This window comes from Bison bison, unplaced genomic scaffold (assembly GCF_000754665.1).
Source record: "Bison bison bison isolate TAMUID 2011002044 unplaced genomic scaffold, Bison_UMD1.0 scf7180017864452, whole genome shotgun sequence".
Classification (NCBI taxonomy): domain Eukaryota; kingdom Metazoa; phylum Chordata; class Mammalia; order Artiodactyla; family Bovidae; genus Bison; species Bison bison.
In genome coordinates, this window is record NW_011495014.1 from 1,658 (window position 1) to 20,835 (window position 19,178).

The 19,178-nt window shown below is 39.9% G+C and overlaps 1 protein-coding gene across 1 annotated transcript in view; it reads left to right on the forward strand.

The window, feature by feature from the left end:
- Nucleotides 1-440: 440 nt before the first annotated feature.
- The window catches only part of LOC105002356 (bile salt export pump), a 68,191-nt gene continuing 49,453 nt past the window's right edge, over nucleotides 441-19,178 (forward strand). Inside the window, exons 1-6 of the mRNA XM_010858924.1 lie at nucleotides 441-548; nucleotides 1,811-1,944; nucleotides 4,797-4,968; nucleotides 8,623-8,747; nucleotides 10,815-10,989; nucleotides 18,672-18,785. Coding sequence (XP_010857226.1) covers nucleotides 483-548; nucleotides 1,811-1,944; nucleotides 4,797-4,968; nucleotides 8,623-8,747; nucleotides 10,815-10,989; nucleotides 18,672-18,785 — 786 coding nt within the window. The 5' untranslated portion in view covers nucleotides 441-482. The remainder of the gene's footprint in view (nucleotides 549-1,810; nucleotides 1,945-4,796; nucleotides 4,969-8,622; nucleotides 8,748-10,814; nucleotides 10,990-18,671; nucleotides 18,786-19,178) is intronic.

Consider the following 19,178-nt stretch of genomic DNA (forward strand, 5'->3'; position numbering starts at 1 on the left):
CCTCCTGATTTATAGAACACATCTCTATACCAGTGCCTTTGCAGACACTGGTCTGGCTTTTTGAAATCTTTCTCCAGCTGTGACTGTGCTTTCACTAGTAATGACCACAAGTGAAAGGAGCCTCAGTGGACAGAGCTCTAGGCTGCCATCTAGGGTCCCCTGTCTTCCCACAACTGCCTATTAATTACTAAACAACCCTCACCTCTCTACCATAAACATGAAGGAGGTAGGCACGTTTGCTACGATGGGTACCATGAGGTCTGTTTGGGGATTTGGATTGATTGTAATTCTACACAGATAAAATGCTTTGTCCATTTTATTTACAATATGTATGTAACATATAATGTGTATATTTTAAATATATAATATGTGTATTTTAAAATCCTCTGTATGAACAAAGGCAATCTTTGGTAGCTAAATCCTACCTGTGAGTCTTACCATTTTTTCCCCTCTTTTGAAGGTTTCTGGACATTGAATCCGAAATGGTCAACTTTGCCAGTTACTATGCTGGCGTCGCTGTCGGAGTGCTTGTCACAGGATATTTTCAAGTTAGTGACACCTGCATTTTATTTATAGATCAACATCTGGGTTCAAAGACATGACAATGAAATACAAAATGTGTTCTTTAAAGTTATTCAGAAGCCCCAAGGACTACAGTTTTATTTCAGGGGATGAAGAGGATGGAAAGAATTTTTCCTCTCAGCTGGGGAGGAGGATATGGGCACTTGCATAGACAGGTAGAGAATAGACATTCAGCTTCAGTGTCTTGTCCTCTCCTGCCCTCCCTGCTTCACTGTCTCTTCTAAACTCAGAAATAGTGGTGGATGTTTTCATACAGGGAGACTGAGTCCCTGTGGAAAGTGGATGTGGGGAATTGGAGGAAAGCAAGCTTGACTTTCTTTTTTCTCTTGAATTCCAACCCAAATTCTGTAAACTGAACCCATATTCTAGATTTCAGTTATGGGCGGGCTTGGTGTTATTTAACTCTTACTAAGGAAGAAAAACATTTTATCTTTTGCCTTCTCATGTAGAGAAATAATAAATTCCCCCTACTCTCCATTCACTTATGAATTCCAGGAAGTTAGTTTTAGTTATAAAGAGAAATGAGTTAATCCTCATCCCCTACCTCCCCCTGTCCCCCCAACCATCCTGGCACTAAAGCTTTAATGACAGGCTTCTTTTGCTTGGGAGGGAAACTGTAGGCAAGATTCCCTGCTTATGTCATAATTTTTGTCTTACTTTTTTCTGAAAATCATTGTCCAAGAGCTTGAAAACTACAAGCATTCATGTTAAGTCATTTCAGTTGTGTCTGACTTGTTGTGACCCTTTGGACCATAGCCTACCAGGCTCCTCTGTCCATGGGATTCTCCAGGCAAGAATACTGGAATGGATTGCCACGTCCTCCTCCAGGGTTGAAAACTCTGCATGCATGTTTATTGGCAGGCCTCTCAAGAGAAAACTTTACTTGGAAGTGGCATGCAAAAGTAGTGATTTAAGAGCAAAAATTTATTTGTGGTGTGATGAGCCTTCTTTTACATATGAGGAGAGTGACAGTTAGTAAGGTTAACTCTGGAAGTGGTCAAGCTGGATTCAAACCCAAGTCTCTGGCTTCCCTGTTCACAGGGTTCCACTTGTCTCCACTCTCAGCTGCAGATGTCAGAGCTCACACCTTAGTTCTGAACAAGAGGCATGTTGTGAATTAATTTCCTCTTTTTTTCAGCTATTCTAGTGAAAGTATTTTCTAATGAAAAGAGAAGGAATTAATGCCTGTTCTTATCACAATGCTAAACATTCCTTGCTCCATTTCCAGATATGCTTTTGGGTAATTGCTGCAGCTCGTCAGATACAGAAAATGAGAAAATTTTACTTTAGGAGCATAATGAGGATGGAAATTGGATGGTTTGACTGCAATTCAGTGGGAGAGCTGAATACAAGATTTTCTGAGTAAGTGGCTGGTAGGATTTTTTTCTTTTTCTTTTTTTGGTCTGCACCACAGGGCATGTGAGATCCAGTTCCCTGACCAGGGATTGAACCTATGCACCGTGCAGTGGAAGCATGAGTCTTAACCACTGGACTGCCAGGTAAATCCCTGGTAGGATGTTTTAATGGACATGTGATTTTTCTCTAATGAAACTTTTGTTTCTAAATTAATGACAATTGCTGAAACATTTTCAGTTCTTTTTGCTACATTTCGTCTCTTAAGTTGGGCTTTTATAGGTAGCATGACTTTTTTTATAGGTAATGGTTTATCAAATTATTATGTATTATAGAAGACAGTTCAAAAGAAGTAGGGTTATTTGGCCTTGAAAGGAGAAACTGAGGGATGTCACAATCTATGTCCCCATAAGGAAAACAATATAATCAGAATGAATTATTAATATCTTGCTTTGTCTGTTGATGTAATTTCTGCACATAAAAACAAAAGCAAAAAATTCAAAATAGTTTGAGAAAGATTTAAACTGAAAACTGGATTTAAATCCAGTTTATTTCTAAATACTTTGTTGTAGTTTAGTCACTAAGTCATGTCCGACTCTGTGTGACCCCCATGGACTGCAGCCCGCCAGGCTCCTCTGTCCATGGGATTTCCTAGGTAAAGTACTGGAGTGGGTTACCAAGCCCTTCTCCAGGGGATCTTCCTGATCCAGGGATTGAACCTGTATCTCCTGTATTGGCAGGTGAATTCTTTACCACTAAGCCACCCACAAAGCCCATACCTAAATATTAGTTTGAGTCATTAATAGTATCCCCCCCAACCCCATGTAATTTTTGAATGAGCCAAGCCCTGATTAATGAGAACTGTTGAACCTTATTGAAATTTGAGGTCCCATGAAAGACAGTTAGCAGTGTAGTGACAATAAAAGAAGACTGAATATTGGGAGTCCTAGTCTCCAGCACTGATTCTGCCTTTACTTATTTTGACTTTGAATAGATACTCATCCTTGTTAGAATACAATTGTCTAATCTCTATGTAATATCTTAGATCCTTTTGCTATTAAGTCCTGACCCTTGTTTGCTCCATCTGGACAAGAGATTATGGAAGGTTTGCAGGAATATGAATTTAATGTAATTATTGTCAACCAATACTCTGGAGCACTTACCCTGTGCAAGGCATTAAGGTATACCACAGAACTCCTGATCTCAAGGAACTTACATAGCAAATAATCAGAGCTAAGAGATATTGATCGCTTACAATATGCTAGACACTGTTCTACATACTTGACATATATTAACTAATACTCATTGCTACCTATTGAGGTAGGTTCTGTTATTATCCCCATTTTATAGATGAGGAAACTGAGACACAGAAAGATTAAGTAACTTGCCTAAGAAGACCTTGTGTTTAAATTCAGAGTCTGGCTCCAGAGTCAGGACTGTTAACCACTCTCCTATACTACCTATAAGCAGGAAGCAATAATTACATACACATACAGGAAAACATGTATATGGATTAATTGGAGGCTTCCCTGATGGCTCACCAGGTAAAGAATCTGCCTGCAATGCAGGAGACGCAGGAGACACAGGTTAAATCTCTGGGTCAGGAAGATCCCGTGCAGGAGTAAATGGCAACCCATTCTAGTATTTCTTGCCTGAAAAACCCCATGGACAGAGGAACCTGGCGGGCTATAGTTCAGTGGGTTGCAAAGGGTCAGATATGACTAAACCACTAAGCACACACACAGAGATTAATCACATTGCTATGGAAACACTGGGAAGAAGATAATACTTCTCCCTGCAGGATTATATAAATTTTTATGAAATAGGTGGTATGTGAGTAGAACTTTGAGACTGAAAAGATTTAGCATATATAAAGGAAAGAAGCGTTCTTCATGTCAGACCGGGATGTTAGCTTTCAGTTCAGTTCAGTTCAGTCACTCAGTCATGCCCAACTCTTTGCAACCCCATGGACTGCAGCACGCCAGGCTTCCCTGTCCATCACCAACTCCCAGAGCTTGCTCAAACTCATGTCCATCGAGTTGGTGATACCATCCAACCACCTCATCCTCTGTCATCCCCTTCTCCTCCTACCTTCAATCTTTCCCAGTATCAGGGTCTTTTCCAATGAGTCAGTTCTTTGCATCAGGTGGCCAAAGTATTGGAGTTTCAGCTTTAGCATCAGTCCTTCCAATGAATATTCAGGACTGATTTCCTTTAGGATGGACTGGTTGGATGTCCTTGCTGTCCAAAGGACTCTCAATAGTCTTCTCCAACACCACAGTTCAAAAGCATCAATTCTTTGGTGCTCAGCTTTCTTTATAAGCCCAACTCTCACATCCATACATGACTACTGGAAAAACCATAGCTTTGTTGGCAAAGCAATGTCTCTGGTTTTTAATATGCTGTCTAGGTTGGTCATAACTTTTTTTCCAAGGAGCAAGTGTCTTTTAATTTCATGGCTGCAGTCACCATCTGCAGTGATTTTGGAACTCAAGAAAATAAAGTCTCTCACTGTTTCCATTGTTTCCCCATCTATTTGCCATGAAGTGATAGGACCGGATGCCATGATCTTAGTTTAAAAGAGACAAATAAGATGGTTTCCAAAAGCCTTTGCCTATTTTGAGTAAACATCAGTTGGGAAAATTGGATTAAAGGCAAACTCCCTTGGCTACGAGGGGAGAGACTTAATGACCTCCCACACTACGGCAAATTTTCCAAGACATGAGAAGCTACTAAGTTTCCCGAGGGTAATGGGATACAGAAATGGGAGCATTTAGAAAAAAAAAAGGTTAAACTTTCTGGGAAAGATATTTGAATTGACCAAATTCAGTTTTAGTGATCAAAGCCTCTTTTGTTTCTAGTGATATTAACAAGGTCAATGATGCCATTGCTGACCAAATGGGTATTTTCATTCAGCGCATGACCACGAGCATCTTTGGGTTCCTGATGGGATTTTACCAGGGTTGGAAACTGACCTTGGTTATTATCTCTGTCAGCCCTCTCATTGGGATTGGAGCAGCCATCATTGGTCTGGTAAGAATGTCTTCTCACTTCTGTCCTTGGAAGACTTTTGCACTGAGAAACAGCCAAAAATGTGAAACTTGTTTTCCTTCTCCTGAGTGTGTTTAGTTAACATCATTATCACTACATTGATTTATTTTGTTTGATTATTACTCAGTATCAAATAACATGCACATATATTATTATATTAGTAATAGTAAAAATGTGCTTAGTCACTCAGTCATGTCTGACTCTTTGTGACCCCAAGGACTGAAGTCTGCCAGGCTCCTCTGTCCATGTGGATTCTCCAGGCAAGGATACTGGAGTAGGTTGCTATGCTCTCCTCCAATAATAACTGTATTAACTGGACATTTACGATTTTGCCAGGCATTATTAGGAGCTTCATGGACATGATCTATAATTTTACAACAATCTTATAAAGTATTAATGCCATTTTAAATATAAGAAACGGAGGCTAAGAGAGGTAAAGGGACTTTTACAGAACTGCACAGCCAGCAAGAGACAGAACGGGATTCGAATTCGAGGAAGCCTGATTCCAAATCCCCACCCACTGTCTAGTGTACATATGGCTTCCGTGGTCTCCCAGGTTTAGATGCTTCCCTCAGAAAGACCCAGCAAATACACCTGGATCAGTAGCAAGCACATACAAGAGATTTCTGCAATCACGCTGTGTTCTCCATCCCGTGTGATCAGTTTCAGAGAGGTATCTGACCCATTCAGTTTCCTGTCAGTTTCCATTCCCCAGGTATGCAAGTCAGGAAAAAGTGTTGGTGTAGGAACTTGGGGTCATCCCCCCCAAAAAAACTCCCAAAGATTGAGAAATTATTTCATTTTACTTTCAGAGCAGTCCTTTGAGACAACACATCATGGGATCTGGCACACTAATAATTTGCTGTAAATGAGAATAGGGTTTAAGTGAAAAACCGCACACATATTCACATCACTGAGCAACAGGTACCAATCTCCATGACTATATTTTCTAGCAAAATATTCTTTACCCTCCACTGGCTATATTACTCAAACACATCCCAGGTAATACAGAGTGACAATAGCAAAGAGCTCACTCTACTTAAGTAGGTCACCACCTGGCTCTATCACTTGGCTCAAGAAAAATATGTTTAACCTGTCAAATGTCAGTTTCCTCCTTGTTAAAATAAAGTTAATACCCCCCAAAGTCATTGTGATGACTCAAGGCATTATCCATGTTATGTACTTAGCACAGCAGCAGGCACAGAACTAATTGCTAAAGAGATATTAGCTTTTATTTTTTTTCTCAATCTACTGAGTCATGCAAGCTTTACAACAGTTTTTCCTATCAAATGCTTTCCAGTGGCACTCCAGGAAAGCTTCAACTTTTCCAGCAGGTTGTTGGGGACTCTGCAAACATTTGATTCAGCATTTTCCCCCCTAAATATATTTAATCTCTTACTTCAAACCCACCATAGATTAATAATCACCCTTAAATGGCTCATGTGTCACATTTTAACATGTTGGAGACCAATAACATGGCCTGGCTTACTTGGTCTCAAATAGGCTCAAAGCACAGTTTCTCTTGTCATCTCAGTGTCTATATTTCAACTTCTTGTAAATGTGTCACCAGTTTGGAATGTTGTAGTTCTGCACTGGTTTCTTCTTGAATTCAGGTCTGTGCATGTTTATGTAAAATGATGTGAGCAATTTTACAAAGCTCAATTCACAAGCAGAAGAGAAAAAGGTGGAGGGGGCAATGTATGACATATAAGAAATGATTGTGGGTCTTGTATGCCTTTTCTGACTTTTATATTTACTGTAGGAAACATGATATTGCCAATATGCATCTTTTAAGCTTCTATATCAGTTTAGCTGGGGTATTAAGAGATTCTTTAATGTGACTCCCTGGTGGGTCAGATGGTAAAGAATCTGCCTGCAATGCAGGAGACCAGGGTTTGATCCCTGGGTTGGGAAGACCTCCTGTAGAAGGGAATGGCCACCCACTCTAGTATTCTTGCCTGGAGAATTCCATGGACAGAGGAGCCTGGCGGGCTCCATGGGGTCCATGGGGTCGCAAAGAGTTGGACAGAACTGAGCGACTAACATTTTCACTTTTCATTTTACAATAAAAACTGATAACATTTGCAACTACTTAATTTTCTCATTACTATGCTGCCTATCAGCTTCTCTGGTGGCTCAGTGTTAAAGAATCCACCTACCAATGCAGGAAACACGAGCACAATACCTGTGTTGGGAAAATCCCCTGGAGAAGGAAATGGCAAACCAATCCATTTTTCTTGCCTGGAAAATCCCATGGCAGGCTACAGTCCATGGGGTCTCAAAAGAGTTGGACACAACTTAGCAACTAAACAACAACATGCCACCTCTATATATTTCAGAAGTACATTAGAAGAGGATTGTGGTAAAAACTGCAATGGCATCCATACTAACCAAATTCATATTTTAATGTTGACAAAAATATTCTCACTTTCCTTTATTGTTGACTTTTCAATCTTGTGAAATAAATATACTGGAATAAAATACTACTTGTATGCTAAAATTCTAAGATTTTGTTTGATAAGATTCTTGCTGCTAAAAATTTGGAAAAACTTGGAATATAAACTCCCTTAGTCTGGGTACTATATATATTTTTAGATTTCTGAGTCAGTTAATCTTTCACAACATTTGTTTTCTCCCCTTCTTGTTTCTTAACCTGTGTCAGGGAATTCTTTTGGTGGTTGATTCTAACTAGGACTCAATTCAAGTCCAATTTTAGAAGAAGTAACTTGTTTACTATTAAGTGCAATGTCTTTTTCTTTCTTTTTGTGAAAAGCAAACCTCGTTAGTTGAACCCCTACAGTAGAGTCAAAGTGGTGTAAGTTTTCTCCTTTGGAATTGCCTCTGCGTATCATATCATGTTTTTGGCTGCTCAGAACCTCTTTCTTATTCTATATTCTAATCAATATGATGCCTGCGTGGTCCTTGGTCTTTGTATCTGGTGTTTGTAAACTATAACATGGCCTTAGGCCAATAGTAATGAAATGTGACAATTTGACTTGAAAACATCATTAATGTGATGACTGAAACACTATGGTCCCACAAAATGCCCTATCTGGGACTTAATCTGTGAGAGTTTTTTTGAAGCTGACTTTTAATGGAATTAGTTTGATATGTCAACAAACATCCATGAATGAGGCTTGGTGGTGGCAGTGGTTTAGTTGCTAAGCCTTATCTGACTCTTTTGTGACGCGGTAGACTATTGTCTGCCAGGCTCCTCTGCTCCTGGGATTTCCCAGGCAAGAATATGGGGGTGGGTTGCCATTTCCTTCTCCAGAGGATCTTCCCAATACAGGGATTGAACCCGAGTCTCCTACATTGCAAGTGGTCTCTGGCATTGCAGGTGGTCTCTGGCACTGCTGGTGGTCTCAGGCATTGCAGGTGGTCTGCACTGCAGGCAGATTCTTTACCGACTGAGCCACCAGGAAAGCCCAGATGAAGCTGGAAAGCCCAGGGAAGCCCAGATGAGGCTTAACATGGCTCAAACTTGGACCAAATTCTTTCTTTCGTAAACACTGTCCCTGTGGGAATCTAGTTTTGTCTTAAGCCATACCACGTGTTTACTCTGCTAAATGCACCACTGAGTGACAAGGTGACTTATCTGGTCTTCACATTTTGTTTTCTTCTTTTGGATTTCAGAGTGTGTCCAGATTTACCGACTATGAATTAAGGGCCTATGCCAAAGCTGGCTCAGTTGCTGATGAAGTCATATCATCTATCCGAACAGTGGCTGCTTTTGGTGGTGAGAAAAAAGAGGTTGAAAGGTTAGTTAATTGAGGGACTTCCCTGGTGAATCAGTGGTTAAAACTCTGAGCTTCCAATGCCGGGGCTGTGCATTCTATCCATCCCTGGTCAGGGAACTGAGATCCCACATGACTCGTAGCAAAGCCAAAAAGTAAAATAAAAAGGGAGTAAGAAATAAAAAGAAAGAAAGAAAAGCTAGTTAATTGAAATGTCTGACACTTCCTTGGAGTTTGTTGATCTGCACACTACCCTGAATCTTCCCCCATTTTGTATAAAGTGGCAGATTCACCTTGCTAGGGTACCCGGAGGGAGCTTTTGTTCAAGAAATAGCTAAGCAAAGTAATGAGATTGGTGAAAACACTTACAAAAGACTCCCAAACCTTTAGCTCTGTGTTTTCGAAGATGATGTAGTTGGTGGTTTTTAAAAAGTGATTTTAGTTTGGATACTTACATCAAACTCTGATGATGTGTGTGTATACACCCCACAGACACTTCATGCCAATCTAAACCACTGTCTTCTGCCATTAAGGAAAAACTTACAAGATTTAAAATGCAATTCTGCACATTTTTATTGAATAGCATTTTATTCAATGTGTTTTACTTAGCTACCATAGGCTCATTTGAAGTCCAAGATTTCCATTCAATCAAACAAAATTTGACATTGATATATTACAGACCATCATTCTAGGAGATAACTGTTAATACATATCAAAACCTAAATGGCCAAAACAACACAATTGTTAAAACTTTGATTTTGTTTATTTTTCCATTTATTTAGTATTTATTGAGTGTTTATCAGGTTCTAGGTACTGATTCTATAAAATAGCCACCAACTTAATTAAACTCTTATTTCATATGTTATAGATCTAGCATGATCACATTCTCAGTTGCTACCAAATTCACCAAATGAAAAATAAAATAGGATTTACACTATCTAATTCGGAGAAGGCAATGGCACCCCACTCCAGTACTCTTGCCTGGAAAATCCCAGGGATGGCAGAGGCTGGTGGGCTGCCATCTATGGGGTCACACAGAGTCGGACACGACTGAAGCGACTTACACACTATCTAATTATCCTCTTTTCTTTTTTCTCTTTTGCTTCTTTGGTTTTTTACCTTATTTCTCATAAAAAATTTCAGTAGCCCATTTCCTCCACTATGAGAGATATTATCTTTCATACCATATGACTTAATAAAAGAATTCAAACTCAAATAGTGTTGCAGTGAAAAGTAAAGAAAAGGAAGGAGTTTTTTTCTTTTTCTTTCCTGAGGACAAGAAGATAAAGAGAACAGTGAGAAGACCTGAACAATCCTAGTTTTTTTTTTACTTTAACTGCTCCAAACTCTGCATATCTATAACTAAGTTTGCTTTTCTGCCCCCTTACTCTGCAAGAGTTACATATGGCACCTACTATCCTTTGCTTACCTTCGCAACAGCCTCTTCCCCTTGTAGCTCTTGTATCAGGAGGAAGGCCACAGAGTCAGGGAACTGCCAAACTCAATTACTGGGTTATTGACACTAGCTTATGTTTTTGAACAAGATCCTAACACCTTTGTTTCTCATCACTGGCTCCTGACTGCAAGCCCTCATCTTATATAAGCCCCTAGACTCCTCATGGAGGGGGTCACAGTTCTTGAGGCATGAGCCTACTGTGTTACTCTCTCTGCTGGCTGAGAATTAAAGGCAGCTTTCTATTTCCTCCAAACTCCGTCTCTGTATTTTCTTATTCAGCCCCAGTCGGCAGATAAAGTGACGATTTTGGCCAGCAACAACAGTACTGGATCTCTTATGTCCAAATCTTTTTGTTGAAAATTCTTTTCTCCTGGGGGCAAAACTTGCCCCATCGTACTCATCCAAGAAGTCATCAACTATGAGACTTTCTTAGACATCAATACATTGTCAATGCCAGCTTGAAACAAACTTTAAGCAACTACACAGATGTGATTGTTGTTTTCTTTCCCTACAGCTGCTCTGTGTTTGAAGTGATTTTATTATCATTGATTAAAACCACTGCATTGTGGCCTGTTTTAAACATTTTAACTTAAGCTGCTGTTGCTAAAATAGACTCAAATGTTTTCTCTTCACAGGTATGAGAAAAATCTTGTGTTTGCCCAGCGCTGGGGAATTAGAAAAGGGATAGTGATGGGATTCTTTACTGGATTCATGTGGTGTCTCATCTTCCTGTGTTACGCGCTGGCCTTCTGGTATGGCTCCAAACTTGTCCTGGATGACGAAGAATATACACCAGGAGTTCTTGTCCAGGTACTTCCATCTTGATGACCTAGACAGAACATTTCCTGCCTGTATCTAGGAAAAGTCCACAGAGAAGGCATTTAGTTTATTCCATTAGTGTCTGAGAGAGGATGGCCTCAGTGATTTGATGGAGTCCATCTGCAGATACAAGCAATACTTGTGACTTTCATAATAAAGGGATGTTGAGCATTTGAGTTGATAAGATTTGCAATTTAATGCTTTTCAATCAATGGAAGATTTTCTAGCTGTAAAACAATGATTTTTCTAACCGAGTCCAAAACATAATATGCCATGAAAATGGAAAGTCAGAGATCTCTCAGCTAAAAATTAATAGTTTATGTGATTGAGCTTAATAATAGCATGAGATATGTGCTGGACATAGTTGTGAAATAAAATGAGTTACTAAAATATGAAGTCAATAATACCCTCAACTGAACAGATAATACAGGCATATTTTATTTCTCACTTGCAGTGTAGCCAAGCTATAGCTAATGCCTTGGCTACTTTAATTTCCAATATCTTTTCAGTTGTTCTTTCAAGAATTAATTATTGGACATCTACTATATGCCAGATTAATACAAAGTGCAGAGGATTCAATAGTGAGCAAAAGAAGTGTGATCTTTGCCTTGAAGGAATTTACAGTTTAGTGGGGGAAGGTGAGCAATAACTAAATAATCACATCACTGTGTAATGACAATGGTGTTATATGCTACATAGGACAGGACCCTCAACTGTGAAGAGCAGGGTAACCAGGTGTGGCTGGGGTCAGGGAAAGCTCTTCCTCTTGCTTGCTATCCCCAAATCTCCCCCCGCTGCCACCTTTATAGCTCCTGTCCTTGTTCAAGTTCTTAACTGGATGGCACTCCCCCAGTCAGGTGTTCCATGATCATCCAATCTTTTTTTTTTCCTTTTCTTGGGGCTTCCATGGTGGCTCTGTGGTAAAGAATCTGCCTGCCAATGCAGGAGACCTGGGTTTGATCCTAGGTCGGGAAGATCCCCTGGAGAAGGGAATGGCAACCCACTCCAGTGTTCTTGTTTAGGAAATGCCAAGGACAGAGGAGCCTGGCAGGCTGCAGTCCCTGGGACTGTATGGGATCTTTAGTTTACAAGGCTTTTATTTATTATTATCATTTTTTGGCTGTGCCCTGTTGCATGCAGAATCTTAGTTTCCTGACCAGGGATAGAACTTAAGTTCCTTGCAATGGGAACTCAGAGTCTTAACCACTAGAACACCAGGGAAGTCCCGTCATCCTATCTTTTATTCTCTTGCATGTCCTGCTGAACTTTTCCTTTAGAGTCCTTGAATGCATCCGAACACTTGCATTTACTTATATTTGTTCCAATCGTTCCCAACTTCACACAGTAAGCTCCATGAGGTCAGGGAGGTAAAACAAGAAATATATGTTTCATTTGGTCTATTGATTATTCAATAAATTATATTAATTTTAAAGGCATGCAAGTGGTTTCATATAAGATTTAAAACAAATTGGCTCCAGATTCTTGTAGGACAGGCATAAATTAAATAACACAAAATACCAAAATCTCATATACCAGAAATTTGCTAGCCAGAAGACTGCAATTTGAGACCTACTGCTTTTATATAAATACATATTTAGGGAAAGTTGACAGAGAAGGCACTAGCAACCCACTCCAGTACTCTTGCCTGGAAAATCACATGGATGGAGTAGCCTGGTAGGCTGCAGTCCAGAGGGTCTCTAGGAGTTGGACACGACTGAGCGACTTCACTTTCACTTTTCACTTTCATGCATTGGAGAAGGAAATGGCAACCCACTCCAGTGTTCTTGCCTGGAGAATCCCAGGGACTGGGGAGCCTGGTGGGCTGCCATCTATGGGGTCACACAAAGTCGGACATGAGTGAAGCGACTTAGCAGCAGCAGCAGGGAAAGTTGAATAGAAATTTTATTTGCAAAAAAAAAAAGAAATTTTATTTGCAAATAGAAATGATTATTAGAGGCCAGGCTATAATCATTCTAAGCCACTGACTTTATTTCATAAGAACCTGATAATACACTAAGAATGATTTTTTAAAAATGTATTTATTTATTATTTAGCTGCACTGGGTCTTCTTTGTGGCACATGGGATCTTCAGCTGTGGCACGTGGACTCTTAGTTGCAGCATGTGGGATCTAGTTCCCTAACCAGGGGTTGAACCCAGGCCTCCTGCATTGGGAGCTTGGAGTCTTATCCACTGGACCACCATGGAAGTGCCATTAAGAATGACTTTATAATTTTTAGTTTTTCTTTTAAAGATAAACAGTTGGCATCACTTGAACTTTGTTTAAAAAAATTAAATATGATGAATCATGTTAAAATGTTTTGTAAACCTGAAAGGGATAGCATAGATGGAAAGTGTTACTATTATTATAATTTAAACACTTAATAACTTTAATACAGCTTTGCATATTTGAAAAGCCAGTGAAGCTACTGCAGTTCTAAAATCTGACTGTAAAGTCTTTTTCTTTATTGACCTAATGACTCTTAAGAACTTTCAACTTTATCAAACCAAAAATACCTGTAGTTGACTTCAGTCTCAGCAGCTTGTATCTGCTCATTCTGCAGAAAGGCATTCACTGAGAAAAGAGATTCTTCTTATGATTCCTTGACTGTGAGTAGAGGAGAGAAGTGTTCACAAATAACAGTTTCAGAGGGAATAATGAGAAAATGGTAAATTGAAAATACACAATTCTGGTTGGAACCATTGGATTAAAAAAAAAAATCCTTATTGAATCTCTCTAGAAAAGATCCAATTTTATGGTTTTGTTAAAAGATAAATTCAGGCATATTAAAATTTTTAGGAGTTTATTTGAGCAAAAATAATTCCAGTTGGGCCCACCAGGAGTAGCTAGAGGGGTTCTATTAATAGAAGTTAGGGAAAAGACAAACAGAGAAGAGAAGAGCAAGAAGCAAAGCCAGGAAATTATTTGGCTGGCTGTAGCTTAAGTAATTGCCTTATTTTGTTATTTTAGTTGCTAAGTTGTGTCCTACTCTTTGTGACCCCATGGACTGCATGCAGCATACCAGGTGGCTAGATAGCATCAGCGGCTCAACGGACATTAGTTTTACCTAACTCTGGGAGGTAGTTGCCTTATTTTGGAAAGCCTCTTTGGCTGTTTGTGATTTAGCTTTGTCCTTAGGTTTTGATTTCTTAGCCTTGAGGCATTCAGGCTTAGGTTTTGGTGGCTTACATAACCTGCTAAGGCATTAAGGCTACCTCAGTCTAATGGCAACCTTGTTTAACTCATTTAACAAGTTTTCACCTTCAAGTTTCCTGCCCAGGGAATTATAGGCTACTGTATACCTTCTATAAGAATTCCTTCTGTCAACGGATATTTTTTGAGTACTTACTATGTGCAGACATGATATGTAATATGTCTCTTAACTTTTAATCATCAGTTACTAACCTCACCTCTTACTCCTTGTAAGCCACCATTTATATCTTAAGAAATTTTTCTTTGGGAAGAGGAGAAACATTCTTTAACAGTATGATTGTTGGTAAGCATTCCCTTTCTGGTTCTTTCTCTTTCTCTGTCTTGCATGTGCATGCACTTTATTGGCCATGCTCTGAGCTGTGAACTATTAAGGCTGAGTTTGCATGAGCTGAGTGTTTTTAATCCACTAAACTAATTAACAATTAGGTTAATCTAACACATTTTGTGATGCACAAAATCATTATTGGCTGCATGGTAATTGGGCCTAAATGGTAAGTAGTTCACATAAATGGCTGTAATTAGTATCACTTGTACATAGACAAAAACCGCACTCTGTGATCTATTACAAAAAAAAGATAAAAGGGAACTGAATGGTGCTGAAGTCTGCTCTTTCATGCCCCTTTTAAGTTTCAGGACTCGGTAATGAAAAAGTAACAGCAGTAATAGAGAGGAGCATTATTTAGTGTATACAAGGTGTCAAGCACTGAGTGAAGTATTTAATATAATTACCATGTGTAATAGTCACAACTTCATTCTGTAACTGATGCCATTATGCCACCACTTAAAAATGAGATGGAGCCACGAGGTGAGAATTATATGCCAAGTAGCAGAGGGTGGGATCTGAGCCCAGATTCCTGTGATTCTGGGACCCAACCCATTAAGCACTGTTTTCCTGTTTCTGAATCTCTTCCAAAGCGCCACAGATTTCATTTTATTTATTTAATTGAAGTACAGTTGATTTACCATGTTGTTTTAGTTTCAGGTATACAGGAGAGTGATTCAGTTTTACATATATACATATATATATATATATATTCTTTTTCAGATACTTTTCCATTATAGGTTATTATAAAATATTGAATACATAGATAGTTCCCTGTGCTATGCAGTAGGTCCTTGTTGTTTATCATTCTATATATAATAGTTTGCATCTGCTAGTCCCAAACTCCCAATTCATCCCTCCCCTACTCCCCTCTCCTTGGTAACCACAAGTTTGTTTTCTGTGCACAGATCCCCTCTCCAGCATAGCACACTCACAGATACACTGTTCCTCAGAGGCTTCTTTTGCCCACCTTCTTCCCATACTAATGTTTACAGGGCTAAAGACTGTGATATTTGGAATGAGAGATGGTGGTCTACCAGGAGATGTGCTAGCTCCTGCAATGGTATTAGTGCATGCAATGCAGGAGACCCAGATCGGATCCCTGGGTTGGGAGGATCCCCTGGAGAGGGGAGTGGCAACCCGCTCCAGTATTCTCATCTGGAGAATTCCATGGACAGAGGCACCTGGTGGTGGGTGGAGGGGGGTGGGGGCGGTGTACCAAAGAGTCAGACACAACTGAGCAACGAACACTTTTACTTTCCGTCTGTCTCACTCACTCTTCACCTAAGAACCTCAAGAGAGGCATTCATTTCAGGTAATGCTTGCAAAAACCAGGCTGATTAAGGGTTTGACTTCAAACTTCAATTTAGGCCACTAGTGAATTGGTCTAGAATCTAGACCAAGGGTCAGCAAACAATGGTCCACAAATCAAATCGAGACTGTGGCCTGTTTTTGTAAATGACATTTTATTGGAACATAGCCACAGTCACTTTTTTCCTACTGTCTATGAATGCTTTTGTCCTACATAGTTGAGGAATTGAGTTGAATAACTGCTTTCTGCCCATATGGCCTGAAAAACCTAAAATCTTTACTAACAGGTCCTTTATGGAAAATGTTTACCAACTCTTGAACCAGGATATGTGGAAAATTAAACCAAGAACAAGTACTTTCTGTCTGTTCATCTTATCACTTCCTATGTGGAATCTCACTTCTTTCATCACCATCATCACTATTATTTCCATAGCTGTCCTTAGATTAATCATCTCTACACACATTATCATTTAATCCCTGTAAAAACTCCTTAACGTATATGCAGTCATTTTCCTCATGTTATCAATAATGAAATCAGGGCTTGAGAGATTAAGTAATCTGCCCATGGGAGGAATACCTGCCATAATTAAGGAAAAGGACAGATGGACAGATGGAGAACAGATGAAGAGAGAATGTTTATCTCATGCATAGCCTAGGGAATTCAGGGAGATGTCAAGAAGCTGGCCCACAGCATCATGATATATAGATTAGAGAGGATATTGGAGAGAGAGGAGATGGATAGCAGGCTCTGAGAAGCCCCATGGCCTAGCCATAAGGTAAAAAGAGAGTGGGGAAGAATTCTGGGGCATTTTGTTCTGATGTGATATAATCCATGGGAAGAATCCAGCTCATGGAACTACCACAGACTAGGATCACTTGATTACCTGAAAAAGACTACATTCAAGCAGGAGTCAACCTTTATTTTAGCTCAGCAAATAACCCCAATCCTCAATAGACGGCGACCAAGGAAACAGCCTCCATGTGAGTCACGAGACAAACAATCATTCTTTGGTTGAAAGAGTAGAGAGAAAGAATCGTGTGCTCATCCTAGAGGCCAGCATGAGGAATTGCCTCTTCCTTTACAAATAGCACTGATAAAAACAGTGCTGTTAGCTAGGAACAACTGATTGTGATCAGGTAGCCTTCCCCTAACTTAGTGAGATGGCCAGGTTTATGAGTCAAAGAACGTCTTCCCCAGCTCTACCCAGGAAGTTGGCTACTCCACTTGTGTGCAATAGCAGCAGATGAGCCTGAGAGCTGAACAAATTGTGAATGGAGAAATTGAAAGTCACTCAGTCATGTCTGACTTTTTGTGACCCCATGGACTGTACAGTCTATGGAATTCTCCAGGCCAGAATACTGGAGTGGGTAGCATTTCCCTTCTCCAGGGGATCTTCCCAACCCAGGAATCAAACCGGGGTCTCCTGCATTGCAGGTGGATTCCTAACCAACTGAACTGTCAGGGAAGTCCTGTCTCAAATAGTGCTCTACCACTTAATATACACTGAGACATTAAGTAAGTTAGGCAGCCTCTATACACCTCTATTTTCTCTATTATTGTAAGGATTAAATGAAATAATACAAGTAAAGCACTTAGAAACATACCTGATTATTATTGTTATTATTACTGGTGGTAGTGGTATAACTGTGCATGCATGAGTGGGAAGTAGCTTCCGTCGTGTCCAACCCTTTGCGACCCTATGGACTGCAGCCTGCCAGGATCCTGTGTTCACAGAATTCTCCAGGCAAGAATACTAGAGTGGGTTGTCGAGCCCTCCTCCATGGGATCTTCCCAACCCAGGGATCAAACCCTCATCTCTTACGTCTACCTGCATTGGCAGGTGGGTTTTTCACCACTAGCATCACCTGGGAAGCCAGGTATAGCAGTAGTTATCCTAAAAATTAGTTCACTAGTAGCAGGAATACAGCAGTAGCAGTAAGCACATATTACATGTAACGAACTCTAGGATAGTCAAGCTAATAATAGTGTCTCTATTGTTTCAGTAACCCTTTCATCAGAAAACTATTGTAAGGCTGTTTATATAATGAATCAAATTCTTGTGTCATGACTCTAACTCACTCAGTGTCCATATGCTGCCTTATACACCTCTTACTGACCTAAAAACATGTTATTCTTTGTAGAATAGTTATGTTCAATAAAAAATAATGTATTCTTTTAAATAATAACAGTAGAAAAATTGGAGATACTTGACAGAACAAAAGCTATCCCAAGTGTTTCCAAAGAGTTATTTAGCTTTCAAACTCCCACAGAAGGAACTTCCCTGGTGGTGCAATGAATAGGAATTAGTTTGATCCCTGGTCCAGAAAGATTCCACATGTTGAGGAGCAGCTAAGCCCATGCGCCACAACTACGAGCCCATGCTCTAGAGCCCAAGAGCTGCAACTATGAGCCCATGTGCTGCAACTGCTGAAGCCCTCACAGCTAAAGCCTATGTGCCACAAGAGAAGCCACTGCAATGAGAAGCCTGCACATCAAATTGAAGAGACGCATCTAGAGAAAGCCTGCATGCAGCAATGAAGACCAAGTGCAACAACAAAATTAATCAATTAAAATAAATAAATAAATTTTAAAAAGCCATGTTGTGAGCTGTCCTATGGAGAGGACCAAGTGATAAGGACTGCATGTCTCTGACCAACAAAGACCTAAGGTGGTCTGCTCACAGCCATTAAAAAAAACACACACACACAAAAAAAACTCCCATGGAAGAATATTTCTGAGAAATTTTTGAGTTCACTTGGATAGCCCAAATGACAATGAACACTATTTACAAACTTATGAAAACTATGTTTATCTCTTTTTATTTCAGATTTTTCTCAGTGTCATAGTAGGAGCTTTAAATCTTGGCAATGCCTCTTCCTGTTTGGAAGCCTTTGCAGCTGGGCGTGCTGCAGCCGCCAGCATCTTTGAGACAATAGACCGGGTATGTAAAAGCCAAAAGTAAAGGCCATTAGCAAGTTGAGGGCAGGGAGAGAAATGAACTCATGAGGAATTTATCCTCAGTGTTAAAAAATATAAGGAACTATCACAATGCCCTTAATTCAGCAATACTTAATAAGTACTGTCATGAGCCAGACCACAGTATGAGATGGGAGTGCTAGAATGAAATACAGCAAATAAAGCCCCTCCTCTCATATCATATGGGAAATAGGCATTAACGAAGTCAGTCAGTCAGTTCAGTCGCTCAGTGGTGTCCGACTCTTTGCGACCCCATGAATCGCAGCATGCCAGGCCTCCCTGTCCATCACCAACTCCCGGAGTTCACTGAGACTCACGTCCATCAAGTCAGTGATGCCATCCAGCCATCTCATCCTCT